The 11,640-nt window shown below is 49.6% G+C and overlaps 1 protein-coding gene across 1 annotated transcript; it reads left to right on the top strand.

The window, feature by feature from the left end:
* Window positions 1-1,946: 1,946 nt before the first annotated feature.
* On the top strand, window positions 1,947-11,006 carry MBOAT4 (membrane bound ghrelin O-acyltransferase MBOAT4). Its single transcript, XM_021008359.2, has 3 exons — window positions 1,947-2,070; window positions 6,402-6,626; window positions 8,264-11,006. Exons 1-3 carry the CDS (start codon window positions 1,958-1,960, stop codon window positions 9,222-9,224), a joined length of 1,299 nt encoding a protein of 432 aa, XP_020864018.1. The 5' UTR covers window positions 1,947-1,957; the 3' UTR covers window positions 9,225-11,006.
* Window positions 11,007-11,640: the final 634 nt, after the last annotated feature.

The following is an 11,640-nucleotide window of genomic DNA, read 5'->3' as shown; positions in this document are numbered from 1 at the left end:
AGTTCCGCCCTGGAGGCGCCTAGAGGTTGAGTGGAAAACTCCTCGGTGCCTCAGTTTCCCTTCTGCACCTTCAGCTTTGCGATCCCCCTAGCTCTTCTCCCGAGACCCTGAGGAGGCACTGTCGGCTGGCGCTGCCCCTCGTGGTGCCTCAGTTTCCCTTTAGCAGGGGTGATCAGTCCAGAGAGCCGTGTGGCCCCCGCCGGCTCTCTCCCTTTCGGCGCCTCGGTTTCCTCTTTGTCCCTTGGGGTCCCTCGGGGCCAAGCTGTCCAGTCCACAGCGCTGTGGGACCCCAAGCTGGCTGTGCCCCTGTCTGTGCCTCGGGTTCCCCTCCCCTAGTCCTAGGACTGTCCTCTGGAGGCCCTTGGGAGGCCCCGGGGCCTGACTGTAAGACTGAGCTGAGGCTGGGCCTCCCTGTGCCTCAGTTTCCCTTCTGGGGGTCAGGGGGCATGGAGCGGATGACCGAGGAGCTGGAGGAGCCCTCCCCCCGGAGCCCCATTACCCGGGCACCCCCCCCCATCAGCCCCTTGACCCGGGCAAGCCCCCGCCTCTCTCCGGGTTTCCCTGTGTCCAGTGCAAGGGCTGGCTAGTGGGCCTGTGAGGTGCAGCTCCACACCCAGGATCCGGTTGTCCCGTGTCCTGGCCCTGAAGTGATGAGGGCGTCATTGCTCCGATCACGGGCTTTCCCTGGAGCGAGGGCCAGTGAGGAAGCAGCTTGGTCAGTGCCTCGGGAGCTCCCCAGGTGCCCTGCAGCGCCTGCTGTCCATCTTGTTCATGCCCCTGCAGCCAGGGACACCCCATTTCAATGATGCTCTGAACCAGCTGCGTGAAGCACCTGAACAGACAAGGGCTTCTGCCCCTCAGAAGCACAAGGCCTGGTGTTAAAAGCAAGCCTGTGGCCACTGCTTTAATATGAATGTTATTTTGCTCTTACTGCTTTCATGAAACGCTTTAGTAACGATCTGGAAAGGGGTGAATTAATAAGCCAAGGGACAGTAGGTGGGGACTGACCTAAAAGAGCCTGATTGTTGGACATGTCTCCTCCCAGATGGGGAAGCAGACTGCAGGAGCACCCACCCAGGGGTAGAGCTAGGGGGAACTGGGAGCTTCCTGGTTACCCACATCCTCCTCCAAGGTTTGGTGGTGGCCATCTGCCTGGAGAAGAAGCTGTCCCCACTCGGTGTCTGGCTCTTCAGTGTCGTGAGCAGCCCTGGACCTAGACTTGGGACCAGGCTTTAAATTCTGCTTGGTTTCCTTGCTCCCTGGGTGATCTTGACAAGGCACGTCCCCTTTGTGAGCTTTACCCGGTCAGAACAAAGCCAGCCTTGGTCCTGATGCTCCACCTCTGACCTTGCTTATCCCATATCCCTTCCTCACGGTGATGCAGTCACATGATACCAAAGCCAGCAAGAACTTTATTTTACAATGAGGAAACGAGTCTAGACAGGAGAAGGGGCTTGCTCAGAGCCACACAAGAATTAAGGCCATTTTTTGGTTTCCATATCACAGATCTTCATGGTCCTCTCACCCCATCTCCTTCCCAATCCTCCCTCCCTGTCTACCTTCCTTTTTTTCTAAGTATACGCTCAGATGCTGCTCCAGCTCCGTAGCCTAAGAGTGTGTCCCTATGGGAAGCTTTTTAATTCAGGGCAAACACTTTTACATTGACCTGGTGAAGGAAATATGGCAATGTGCATATGGGGAAGACAAATAAAGCAGTGCTTGCAATGAACCCAGCTGGCAGCTGCTGAAAATAGTCAGGTGCTTTTCTCCTTTCCCCCATTGCTAAGCAGTGACATTCCTCAAATGTTCCGGTCTCCCAAGTGCAGACAATCCCACTGAGGCTGCTTATCTCCACACCATATAAAAAGCCCTGAGACCCAGACCAGGGATCGCTGCACAGGGAGAAGCAGGAGGAAGACACTTTAAGAAGGCCCGGGGGCCGTTCTTCCCAGCTCCCATGGATGGGCTGTTCTACTTTGACCCTGTGACCTTTTACCAAGTGGTCGCTTTTCCCTTTGCTCTTCTGTTTAATTTTCTCTGTGCCATGGATTCGTTCTCCATCACTGCCAGGTAAGCACAGGAGTTCCTTTTCCTTTCATCTTGGTGAAGGCTTCACCACCAACTGGCTGTGTAACCTTAGGTGAATCCCTTCTCCTGGGCCTCAGTTTCCTCCTCTGTAAAATAAGGGAGTTGGACTGGGTGACCTGTGAGCCCCTCCCAGCTTTAAATTGATGACCTTCAAAGTAGATGGTGGTGCTCTGAGACTTGGAAGCAGCCAACAGCCACAGCCGGGGACCATCTGTGTTGCCAAGGAAGCAGGTGGGGCACATGACATTCACGCACAATTTCCTAAATGCCACCCTGCCTGCTTTCTCCCTCCTACTCCATTCCTGGCCTGGCTGATTGTCTTTCAAAGAGCCTGTCCCGTAGAGATGCACCAGCTCAATGGGGTGGCCTTCCAACTGTCCAGCCCAGTCTAGGCTGGTTTGTTTTCATTCATTTCATTCTCTTTGCACACAGTTGGTGATTTCACAAACTGTGCTGTGTGCTGTGTGCAGAAGAGTGAAGAGCATTATTAGACTGTGAGCTCCTTGAGGGCAGGGACTGTTCTTGCCTTTCTTTGCTGTTCCTGGCACGTAACCTACTGTGTGCCTGGTGCACAGTAGGTGTGCCATAAATACTTGTTGACTTATTGAACGTGCTTGGGGAGAAGATCCTCGGGTCTGAGATTTAGAGCTGGCAGAGACCTTGGAAGCCGTCGAATCCAACCCCCCCCCCCATTTTAGAGATGAAGAAAGAGACCTAGAGAGGGAAGGTTACTTGCTCAAGGTCACAGAGGTCGCCAGTGACAAGACCGAAGTTGATTGCTCAAAAAGGGTACCTTTATGAAGTGCATGTGCCCCCTCCATTTCGTAACTGTTTTTCTAAACTGGATCACAATTTAGACGGACTTCAGGGAGCTGTGATGGCTCCCCTTGTGAAGCCCACAGCCCTTTGGTTCTGCAGAACTTCACTCCTTAGGTGATCTCTTTGGAGAGTCAGGACCTTTGTCTGCCAGGTTTTCTGAGAGATGCTCAGACTTGCTCCCCCTTGCAGCCCAGCTGGCTGCCTGCGACTTTGTCTTGGCTGTGCAGTGACTTCCTCCTCCCTCTGACAGCCTTAGGAGACAGTCTTCAAGAGTTGTGGTGGCACACAACCCACCACCCAGTGACTGGGGCCACTCCCAACAGCAGGTTGAATGGGAGCTCCAACATGAGTCTCGATGGGTTTCTCCCACCTTTTTTCAATTCCTGTATTTGAAGACAAAGAGGGACCTGCTGGAGTGAGTGATCACGTGGTAAGCCAGCATTTGCACTGAGAAGGGAAAAGAGAACGCGCAGGCAGAAGACTTCCCATGTCCAGATGTGCTGATTAAAGGCTACTCTTTAGAGCCAACTTGGGGGAAGGAGCACTGTGACTGTCCAAGTCCGTCTAGATTGGAGTGATGGGTGCTAGGTCATATGCATGTGGTGGCCTTCCCAGCCTGGCCCTTCTGCACAGGGAAAGGCCCATCTCGGGCCTGTGTTGGGGATGTCCCCTTGCTTTTCAGGGGCTTCAGGGTGGTAACTGGCAGGGGGGATAATAATAATAGCTATCATCTATGTAGCACTTAAGGATTTGCAACACAACACACACACACACACACACACACACACACACAGGAGAAGGAAATGGCTAACTCCAGTATTTGTGTGAGAAAACCCTGAATGGGGTCACAGAGAGTCAGACATGACTGAAAACAACAAATGTGTGTGTGCATGCACACGTGCATTTGATCCTCACAACAGGCCTGGAGGCAAGTACTATTATCACCCACATTTTATATTTGCTGAAACCGAGGCAAACAGGGTGAAATGACTCACCCAAGGTCATCCAGCTTAGAAATACCTAAGGCTGGATTGGAACTCTGGTCTTCCTGACCCTAGGCCCAGCATTCTAGGTTGGAGGAGGAAGGGGAGTCTGACTATAGTTTCTTTTATTTTTTTTCAAATGTAAAATGCCATATTAAAGAGGGGCCTGTAGAGGACTGAAAAGCCGACAGTTTGGACTTTTCTTTTTGTCCTAAGCCATGTTTGCAATGGTTAAAGTTAGCTGTTCTTTGTTCTTCGTTCTTGGAGAGGGCCAGTGACATCGGGAGGGTGACGTCTCCTTTCTGTGTCTGCGGCGTCTTCGTGGGCATCCGTGCCATTCTGTCTGTTCCCCCGGCCACCCTAAGTCTGGCTTGGACTGTCGTGGTGGCCTTTGGGTCGGTCTCCCAGCCTCAGATGTCACTGCTTTCCCGTCCATTCTCTGCTCAGTTTGTCAGTGGCTGCTCCTAAAACACAGGTCCACCACATCACTTCTCTACTTTAAAAACTCTGGTAGGTCCTTTGTGGGGCCGCTAGGTGGTGCCATAGTGCACAGAGCGCAGGCCTGGAGTCAGACACACTCACAGCTGTGTGACCCTGGGCAAGGCACTTAAACCCTTTCTGCCTCAGTTTCTTCATCCGTAAACCAGGAATAATAATAGTGCCTACTTCCTAGGGTTGTGAGGCTCAAATGAGATATTTGTGGAGTATTTTGTAAATCTGTTTTTTTATTCCATCTCATTTATTTACTATAATTTGTTCAGCCATCCCCTAATTCGTGGGTACCCCTGAATTTTCAGTTCTTTGCCCCATTAAAAAGAGCTGCTATAAATATGTATATATGGGTCCTTTTCCTCGTTTTTTTAAAAATCTTTTTTTCTGGTCCATCAGTAGTTTTGAATGAATGAATAACACCTGTATTAAAAGCTTATTATGTGCCCAACGCTGTGCTAGGCTCTGGGGATGCAAACAGAAAAGCAAAACAGTCTGCTGTCAAGGAGTTCACAATTCATGTGGAAGGTTTCAGCTGCGAGTCACACTGGAAGGTCTCGTGGCCCTTAGGATGCTGAGGATGTGAAATACATGATAAACTATCTTCCTTAATGTTACGTCCACTGATAAAGCCGTATCAGTTTCAGATGCTGAACCATGTGGCAGGGCCAAAGACTGGTGGAAAGTTTTTTCTTTTCTGAGTCATCAGCGGTTGTGGCTCTAGCACTCGCTGCAGCAATTGCCAGGCTACTTCTCCAAGGAGTTTCTTCCCCATGGAGTATGACTGGCTGAGGACATTGGATGGGGAGCACCATTATTGCCAGAGCTGTTGGGTTCGATGTCCTCAGCTGTCTCCATTAGAGTCCGAGGAGATGGTCAGGGTAGGGGTGGGCACGGTCTGATTTGCCTGGCCCACGTTGCCGCCTGTTTCCCCCTCAGGGTCTCTTGCTGCTTTAGCGAGGCTGGCGTGCCTGCTTTGTGAGTGGCAACTGGTGGGGATGACTGGCCCCTTCTGCCTTCTGGAGTCTCTCCAGTGATGGCTGAAAGAATTCAGTTGGAAGCAAAGTTTAAAATTTTTCTCCCCCTCCCTCCCCCTCCCCAAGACGGCATGCAATCTGATGTAGACTCTACATATACATGCCTATTAAACATATTTTCACATTAGTCATGTTATAAGGAAGAATTAGAACCAATAAGAGGAACCACAAGAAAGAGGAAACAAAACACAACAGAAGAAAAAAAAATAGCAAATAGTCTCCTTTGATCTGCATTCAGACTCCATAGTTCTTTCTTTGGATGTAGACAGCATTTGCCATCATGAGGCCTTTGGAGATGTCTTAGATCCTTGTATTACTGGGAAGGGTTAAGTCTATCAATATTAGTCATCAGTGGCTGTTACTGTGTACAACGTTCTCCTGGTTCTGCTCACTTCATTCAGCATCAGTCCATACAAGTACTTCCAGGTTTTTCTGAAGTCCACCTGTTCATCATTTCTTATAGCACAATAGTATTCCATTACATTCATATACCACAGCTTGTTCAGCCATTCCCCAATGGATGGGCATCCCCTCAATTTCCAGTTCTTGGCTTCCACAAAAAGAGCTGCTATGAATATTTTTGTACATGTGGGTCCTTTTCCCATTTGTATGATCTCTCTGGGATGTAGTCCTACAAGTGCTATTGCTGGGTCAGAGGGTACGCACATTTTATAGCCCTTTGGGCATAGTTCCAACTTGCTCTCCAGAATGGTTGGATCAGTTCACAACTCCACCAACAATAGTGCTTTGTAAATCTTAAAGCATTATATGAGTGCTATTTTTATAAACTGTTATTATGAAGTGATTTGTGCAGGGCCATATAGCTAGTGGCTGAGGCAGGATTTGAACTCTGGTCTTCCTGCTTTCAACTCCAGCACTCTATCCACCGTGCCTACCCTCCCTTAAAGGAGACCATCCAAGGCGGGCCTGTCTCCTCATGAGGGTTCTGCAGGCCAGGGTGCCAGGGACCTCTCTCTTGTTCCAGACACATCTTCCTCATTCTGGGAGGCTGCCTGCTCGCCTGGATGGCCATGGCCCAGTATGCGGTGCTGGTCTTCATCCCAGCTTTCTGTGCTGTGGCCCTCTTCCAGTCCGTCAGCCCAGAGAAGGTTCACTGCTGGACGTTCTCCTTCCAGATGACCTGGCAGACCCTTTGCCACCTGGGACTACATTACACTGAGTATTACCTTCAAGAACCTCCCTGCATGAGGTAAAGGAGGGCCCCGCCCAGCCCATCTGTTGGCAGTGGCATCATTTGTAGGGACTGGCTATAGAGCCTTCCCAGAAATCTTTCCATAGCCAGGCACCTCCTTTTTTATTACTGACTGTTCTCAGCCAGGACTCCAGGGAGACCAGCTGGGACAGGCAGTGGGGGGAAGAGAATTATTTCCCTACATTGGGACAGGAGAGGTCAGGAGGGGAGCTCATGATGGGGAGAAAGTGAAGGAAGTCTGTCCCAGGACATCTTGAGGTTTCCCTGCTACCGAAGGACTGGGGGTAGGGAGTGGGTGAGAAGCCAAGGGTGTGACAGCTGTGGGAAGAAGAAAGCAGATCTGAGCTGGAGCTGTCATCACTCACTCCTGGGACTTGAGACAAAGACCACACTGCCCGGCCCTAGTTATGACTCAGGGAGGGAGGTACTGTGTAGTGACTGCAGGGAGGGGGAGGAGGGGAGTGTCAGCTCTGTTATCTGAAGGAGCTGGGTAAGAGGCAGAAAACCCTACTCAACAGGAAAGACCAGGGCTGGGGTTGAGGGGGAAGATGCAGAGACTAGCCATGGAAGGCCTTTGGAGGAAGCCAAGAGAACAGGTGAATGACTGTAATTTCCATTAATTACCCTCCCAACGTCAGGGAGGTCACCCTATTCTATAGATTATGAAACTAGGACGGCAAGAGCTCGGCCACATGCCCAGGGACTGGCGGCTGTGCTCCCATAATCCTAGCGCCTCTATCGAATCCAGCCCAGTCTGCCAGCGCAGAAGGAATCACTAAGTCAATCAGCAAGCATTTAAGAGCCTACTACGGGCCCGGCAGTGTTCTGGCCTATCAGAAGTAAATCCCAAATCAGAATTATACAGTCAAGACACACTTCACAGTACAATTTTCAGCTATGTTTTCATTTCTGGGACAACAATCTGGGAGGGGCTGAACCCAATGATTTTTTTATGGTGTTACACCACTTCTATCCAAGTTGTTTACCAACCGATGGTTTTAATTTTGTTTTCTTTTCTTGCTTTTTTTTTTTTGGTGGTGGTGAGGTAGTCGGGGTTAAGTGACCTGCCCAGGGTCATACAGCTAGTAAGTGTCAAGTGTCTGAGGCCAGATTTGAACTCAGGTCCTCCTGACTCCAAGGCCAGCGCTCTATTGACTGTGCCCTCTAGCTGCCCTTTCTCAGTTGTTTTCTAAATATAAATATATTTCTAAGTGTATATGGTTACCAAAATCCAGAAAAATACACATAAGGGAAAAAAAATCTCAGGACACAAACGAATGGAGTCGTTTTCTTCCTGTCTTGTCCAAGCTGAAGTACTTACCTGCTGGAGGGCCATTCTGGGCAAGAACTCTCCATTCACTCCTGCCTGGTCTTGACCAGCCAGCTCCAGCTGCTCTGGTGGCCGGTTATTCCAGAGGGAGCTCGGGCGGAGGGTTTGCCGTCCATCCTGCTAACAAAGGGGAATGGAAGGGAGCCCCAGGCCTCGGCGGTCCCTCCTGCTTGCAGCAGGCTGCTGCTCCCAGGACATGGGACAGTGGAGTCCGTGTGGGTCAGGCCTCCTCTCGCCCTTCAAAGACAGTCAGTCCATGCTGGGAGGCAGGCTTTTCCCAGTCTGATTTCTCCATCTCTTCCAGGTTCTGTATCACCCTTTCTTCCCTCATGCTCCTGACCCAGAGAGTCACCTGGCTCTCTCTGGACATCCGTGAGGGACAAGTGGTGGTAAAGGAAGCCTGGCGAAGCCCCTGCATCCTGTCATTTTGCAGCTATCTGCTCTTCTTCCCGGCACTTCTGGGTGGTCCTCTGTGTTCCTTTAAGAGGTTTCAGACTCAAGTGAGTCGGTCAGAATCACAGTGGAGGCCGCTGTCCTTCCGCCCTGCTGCCAGGAGGGGCCTGCTGCTCCTGGGGCTGCAGCTGCTGAAAGCCTTGGTGAGGGGGCTGCTGGGAGCCGGCAGCAGCCTGGCCGACTGCCACCTACTTGGCTGCACCTATGTCATGTGGACCACCGCTGCACTCTTCAAACTAACCTATTACTGTCGCTGGATCCTGGATGAATCTGTCCTCTGGGCAGCAGGCTTCAGCCTGGGCCCTGACCCACCCCTCCACGGGGAGGGGGACATCTCGGACGCAGACATCTGGACCTTGGAGACAACTCACAGGCTTGCCCTGTTCACCAGGACTTGGAACCGGAGCACCACGAGGTGGCTCCGGAGGCTTGTATTTGAGCGGGCCGAGGCCTGGCCGCTGCTGCAGACGTTCGCCTTCTCCGCCTGGTGGCATGGGCTCCATCCGGGGCAGGTCTTTGGTTTCCTGTGCTGGGCGCTGATGGTGCAGGCCGACTACCTGATTCACGGCTGTGCCAAGGTGCTGGTCTCCGCCTGGCCGGGGAGGCTGCTCTACAGGGCCGTCACCTGGACCCACACGCAGCTCATCGTCGCGTACATCCTGCTGGCGGTGGAGCTCAGGAGCGTCTCCTCGCTCAGGCTGCTGGGGGCTTCCTACAACAGCCTCTTCCCGCTGCTGTACTGCACGGGCCTGATTCTGTTAGCAAGGAAGAAGAAGCGAGCAGGAGCCTCCCCAGCCCCCTTCACCCAATAAATAGGGCCTTGCCAAGGTGCTGGCGTCCCTGCCCTGAGGGGCGTTACGGCCTCGTTGGGGACCATTTAGGACATTTTGATCAGAGACCAGTGACAAGACAGTGGCCAAGGGAGAGCTAGCCTGGTGGGTTGCATGGAGATGACTGGATGTAAATCTGGAAGGAAGAACGGAAAAGTGAGCACATAGCACCCAAACCAGCAGAGTGGTGGGAGCAAAGGCGTGGGGAGGGTGCGGTGGCACATGTGAAGCAGCCAAGTTGGGGCCGAGCTGCTCAAGGTCACAGTGCTCTTGCCACTGAAAGGAAGAAGCTTAATCCGGTTAGGGTGCGTCAGCACTCGGTCCTTTCCTGTTCTCATGGCCCGCAGGATGCTCCGCTGCCTTGCTCACTCACATCACCTCTCGCCTCACGCCTGCCACCATCTTTGGCTGCTTCTCAACTTGTGGAGGTGGTGGGCTTTGGTGGGATTACAGGCCAAGATGGGACCACCCTGGGGTCTGACTGTCCTTGGAATGGAGGTCAGGGAAACATGAAGCCCTCCTAACTCAGCCTCTTCTCACAGATGGGAGGCTGGAACAGTTCTTTGGTCTTTTGTAGTTTCTGACTAGGTGATCTCTGAGGATGTTTCCACCTCTAAAATTTTTTTTACTAAATGGCTCAAGTTTGAATACAACGTGATTTTTAAAATATGAGATTTTTATGTGTTTCATCATTCCAGGACCCATGATTTCATAAGTCTAGGAGCCTGACCATACTTCCACAAAAAAAGTAATAACATTGTTTGGTGATATTACAAGTTAAATGAAATCTAAACACTCCACTTCATCTTGAAAGAGCCTTTTCATAACAGGCCCTGCTGGCTTCTGTTCTGGAAGTTTCCACTTCTGTGGGTCTTTTTAACAGTGAGGAAGGTCTAAATGAATGGTGGCATGAGAATGTAATAGAATATTACCACAGGGTAAGACACAAAGAGATGAAGAATTCAGAGAAGCACGACAGGACTTTCCGTACTGAAGCAGCCATGTAAGTGGAAGGAAACAATATACACAAAGACATGACAAACAGGATGGTTTCAGAAAATCCTGGCAAGACTTAGATGAACTGATACAAAGGAAAGTAAGAAGAACCAGAATGTTGTACACAGTAACAGCGATATTGTAATGAAAATCAGTTGTGAAGGACTCAGCTAATCTGATCAAGACAATGATTTGAGACAATTCCAAAGGTCTCATGATGAAAAATGCCATTTACCTCCAGAGAGAGAAAGAACTGGTGAACTCTGAATGTAGATTGAAGCATGTTTTTTACTTTATTTTTCTTGTTTTTTTTTTGTCTGCGTTTTCTTTTACAACATGGCTAATGTGGAAATATGTTTTACATGATTTCACATGTATAACTGATATCATATTGCTTGCTTTCTCAAGGAGGGATGGGAGGGAAATGAAACTCAAAAATTTAAAAAAATGATGATTGAAGTCTTTTACATGTAGTTGGGAAATATTTAACAAAATAAATAAAAATATATTTTAAAAAATGACAACAAAGTAAATGGAAAGAAGAAAAGAATGAATTCTGTTTCAATTATAAGGATGAAGCCCACCCCACAGGAAAGTTGAGAAAATTTACCTCCTCCTTTCATTGCAGAGGTGGAAGACAATCAGTGAAAAATATTGCATAGACTATGGTATTAGTTGATATTGCTGAACTATTTTCCCCCTCTTAAAACCTTTGTTATAAGATTGTTTTTTTTAAAAAGGTTTATTATATTGTAGAAGAAGACATCAATTTTCATCCAGCTTTATTCCTATATGTTGCTTTTCTCACATTTGGTTTAGGACGTGTTGAGACTCTTTGTATCCCAAGATAAAGTGCATGACTGGATGTTAAATCAGGTGTCCTGATAAAGTTATTTGACTGGTCAGACCTTTTCATCCAGGGGGGCCTCAGAGTGAACACAAAAAAGTGCCTTTACAGTCTGACCTTTCTGAATACTCCCAACAAAGACTGAAACAACAGGGGCAGAGAAAACAATCATAGCATTGGAAATGTGGAATTTCATGTGGTGTTGACATTATTTTGCAGCAGTACTCACATTTGCAATGCCAATACATATAGTTTTTCAGAATAAACAGAGAAAATAGTCCTTTGATGTTTGCCTAACCAGAGCCAACTGAAGTGACAGTACCAGGAGCACTGTCCCACAAAAACATGATCATGCATTATATCTGCAGCAGTTTTACAGCAGAAATGCCTTGAGCTCATGCTCTGACGGTTCTGAGACCTGCCTTCGGTGACTCATCCGTAAACATGTTAGGCAAAACGCCATTTCCTGTCCTCATCAGCCCCCTTTCATGAATGCTCTACATCAGGGAGTCTCAACCACGGAGAAAGGGCCATTGGTTACTATGGTTTCCGTTT

The sequence above is a fragment of the Phascolarctos cinereus genome, unplaced genomic scaffold (genome assembly GCF_003287225.1).
Source record: "Phascolarctos cinereus isolate Bilbo 61053 unplaced genomic scaffold, phaCin_HiC Scaffold_9;HRSCAF=440, whole genome shotgun sequence".
NCBI lineage: Eukaryota > Metazoa > Chordata > Mammalia > Diprotodontia > Phascolarctidae > Phascolarctos > Phascolarctos cinereus.
The sequence above is the reverse complement of the archived record's forward strand: the minus strand, read 5'-3'. Positions and strand labels throughout refer to the sequence as shown.

Excerpts from the sequence above, each read along its gene's own strand:
- MBOAT4 (XM_021008359.2), top strand. The coding sequence starts at position 1,958 with ATGGATGGGCTGTTCTACTTTGACCCTGTGACCTTTTACCAAGTGGTC. Across the intron at positions 2,071-6,401 it reads TCGTTCTCCATCACTGCCAG|ACACATCTTCCTCATTCTGG; the intron begins GTAAGCACAGGA and ends CTCTTGTTCCAG. Across the intron at positions 6,627-8,263 it reads CAAGAACCTCCCTGCATGAG|GTTCTGTATCACCCTTTCTT; the intron begins GTAAAGGAGGGC and ends CATCTCTTCCAG.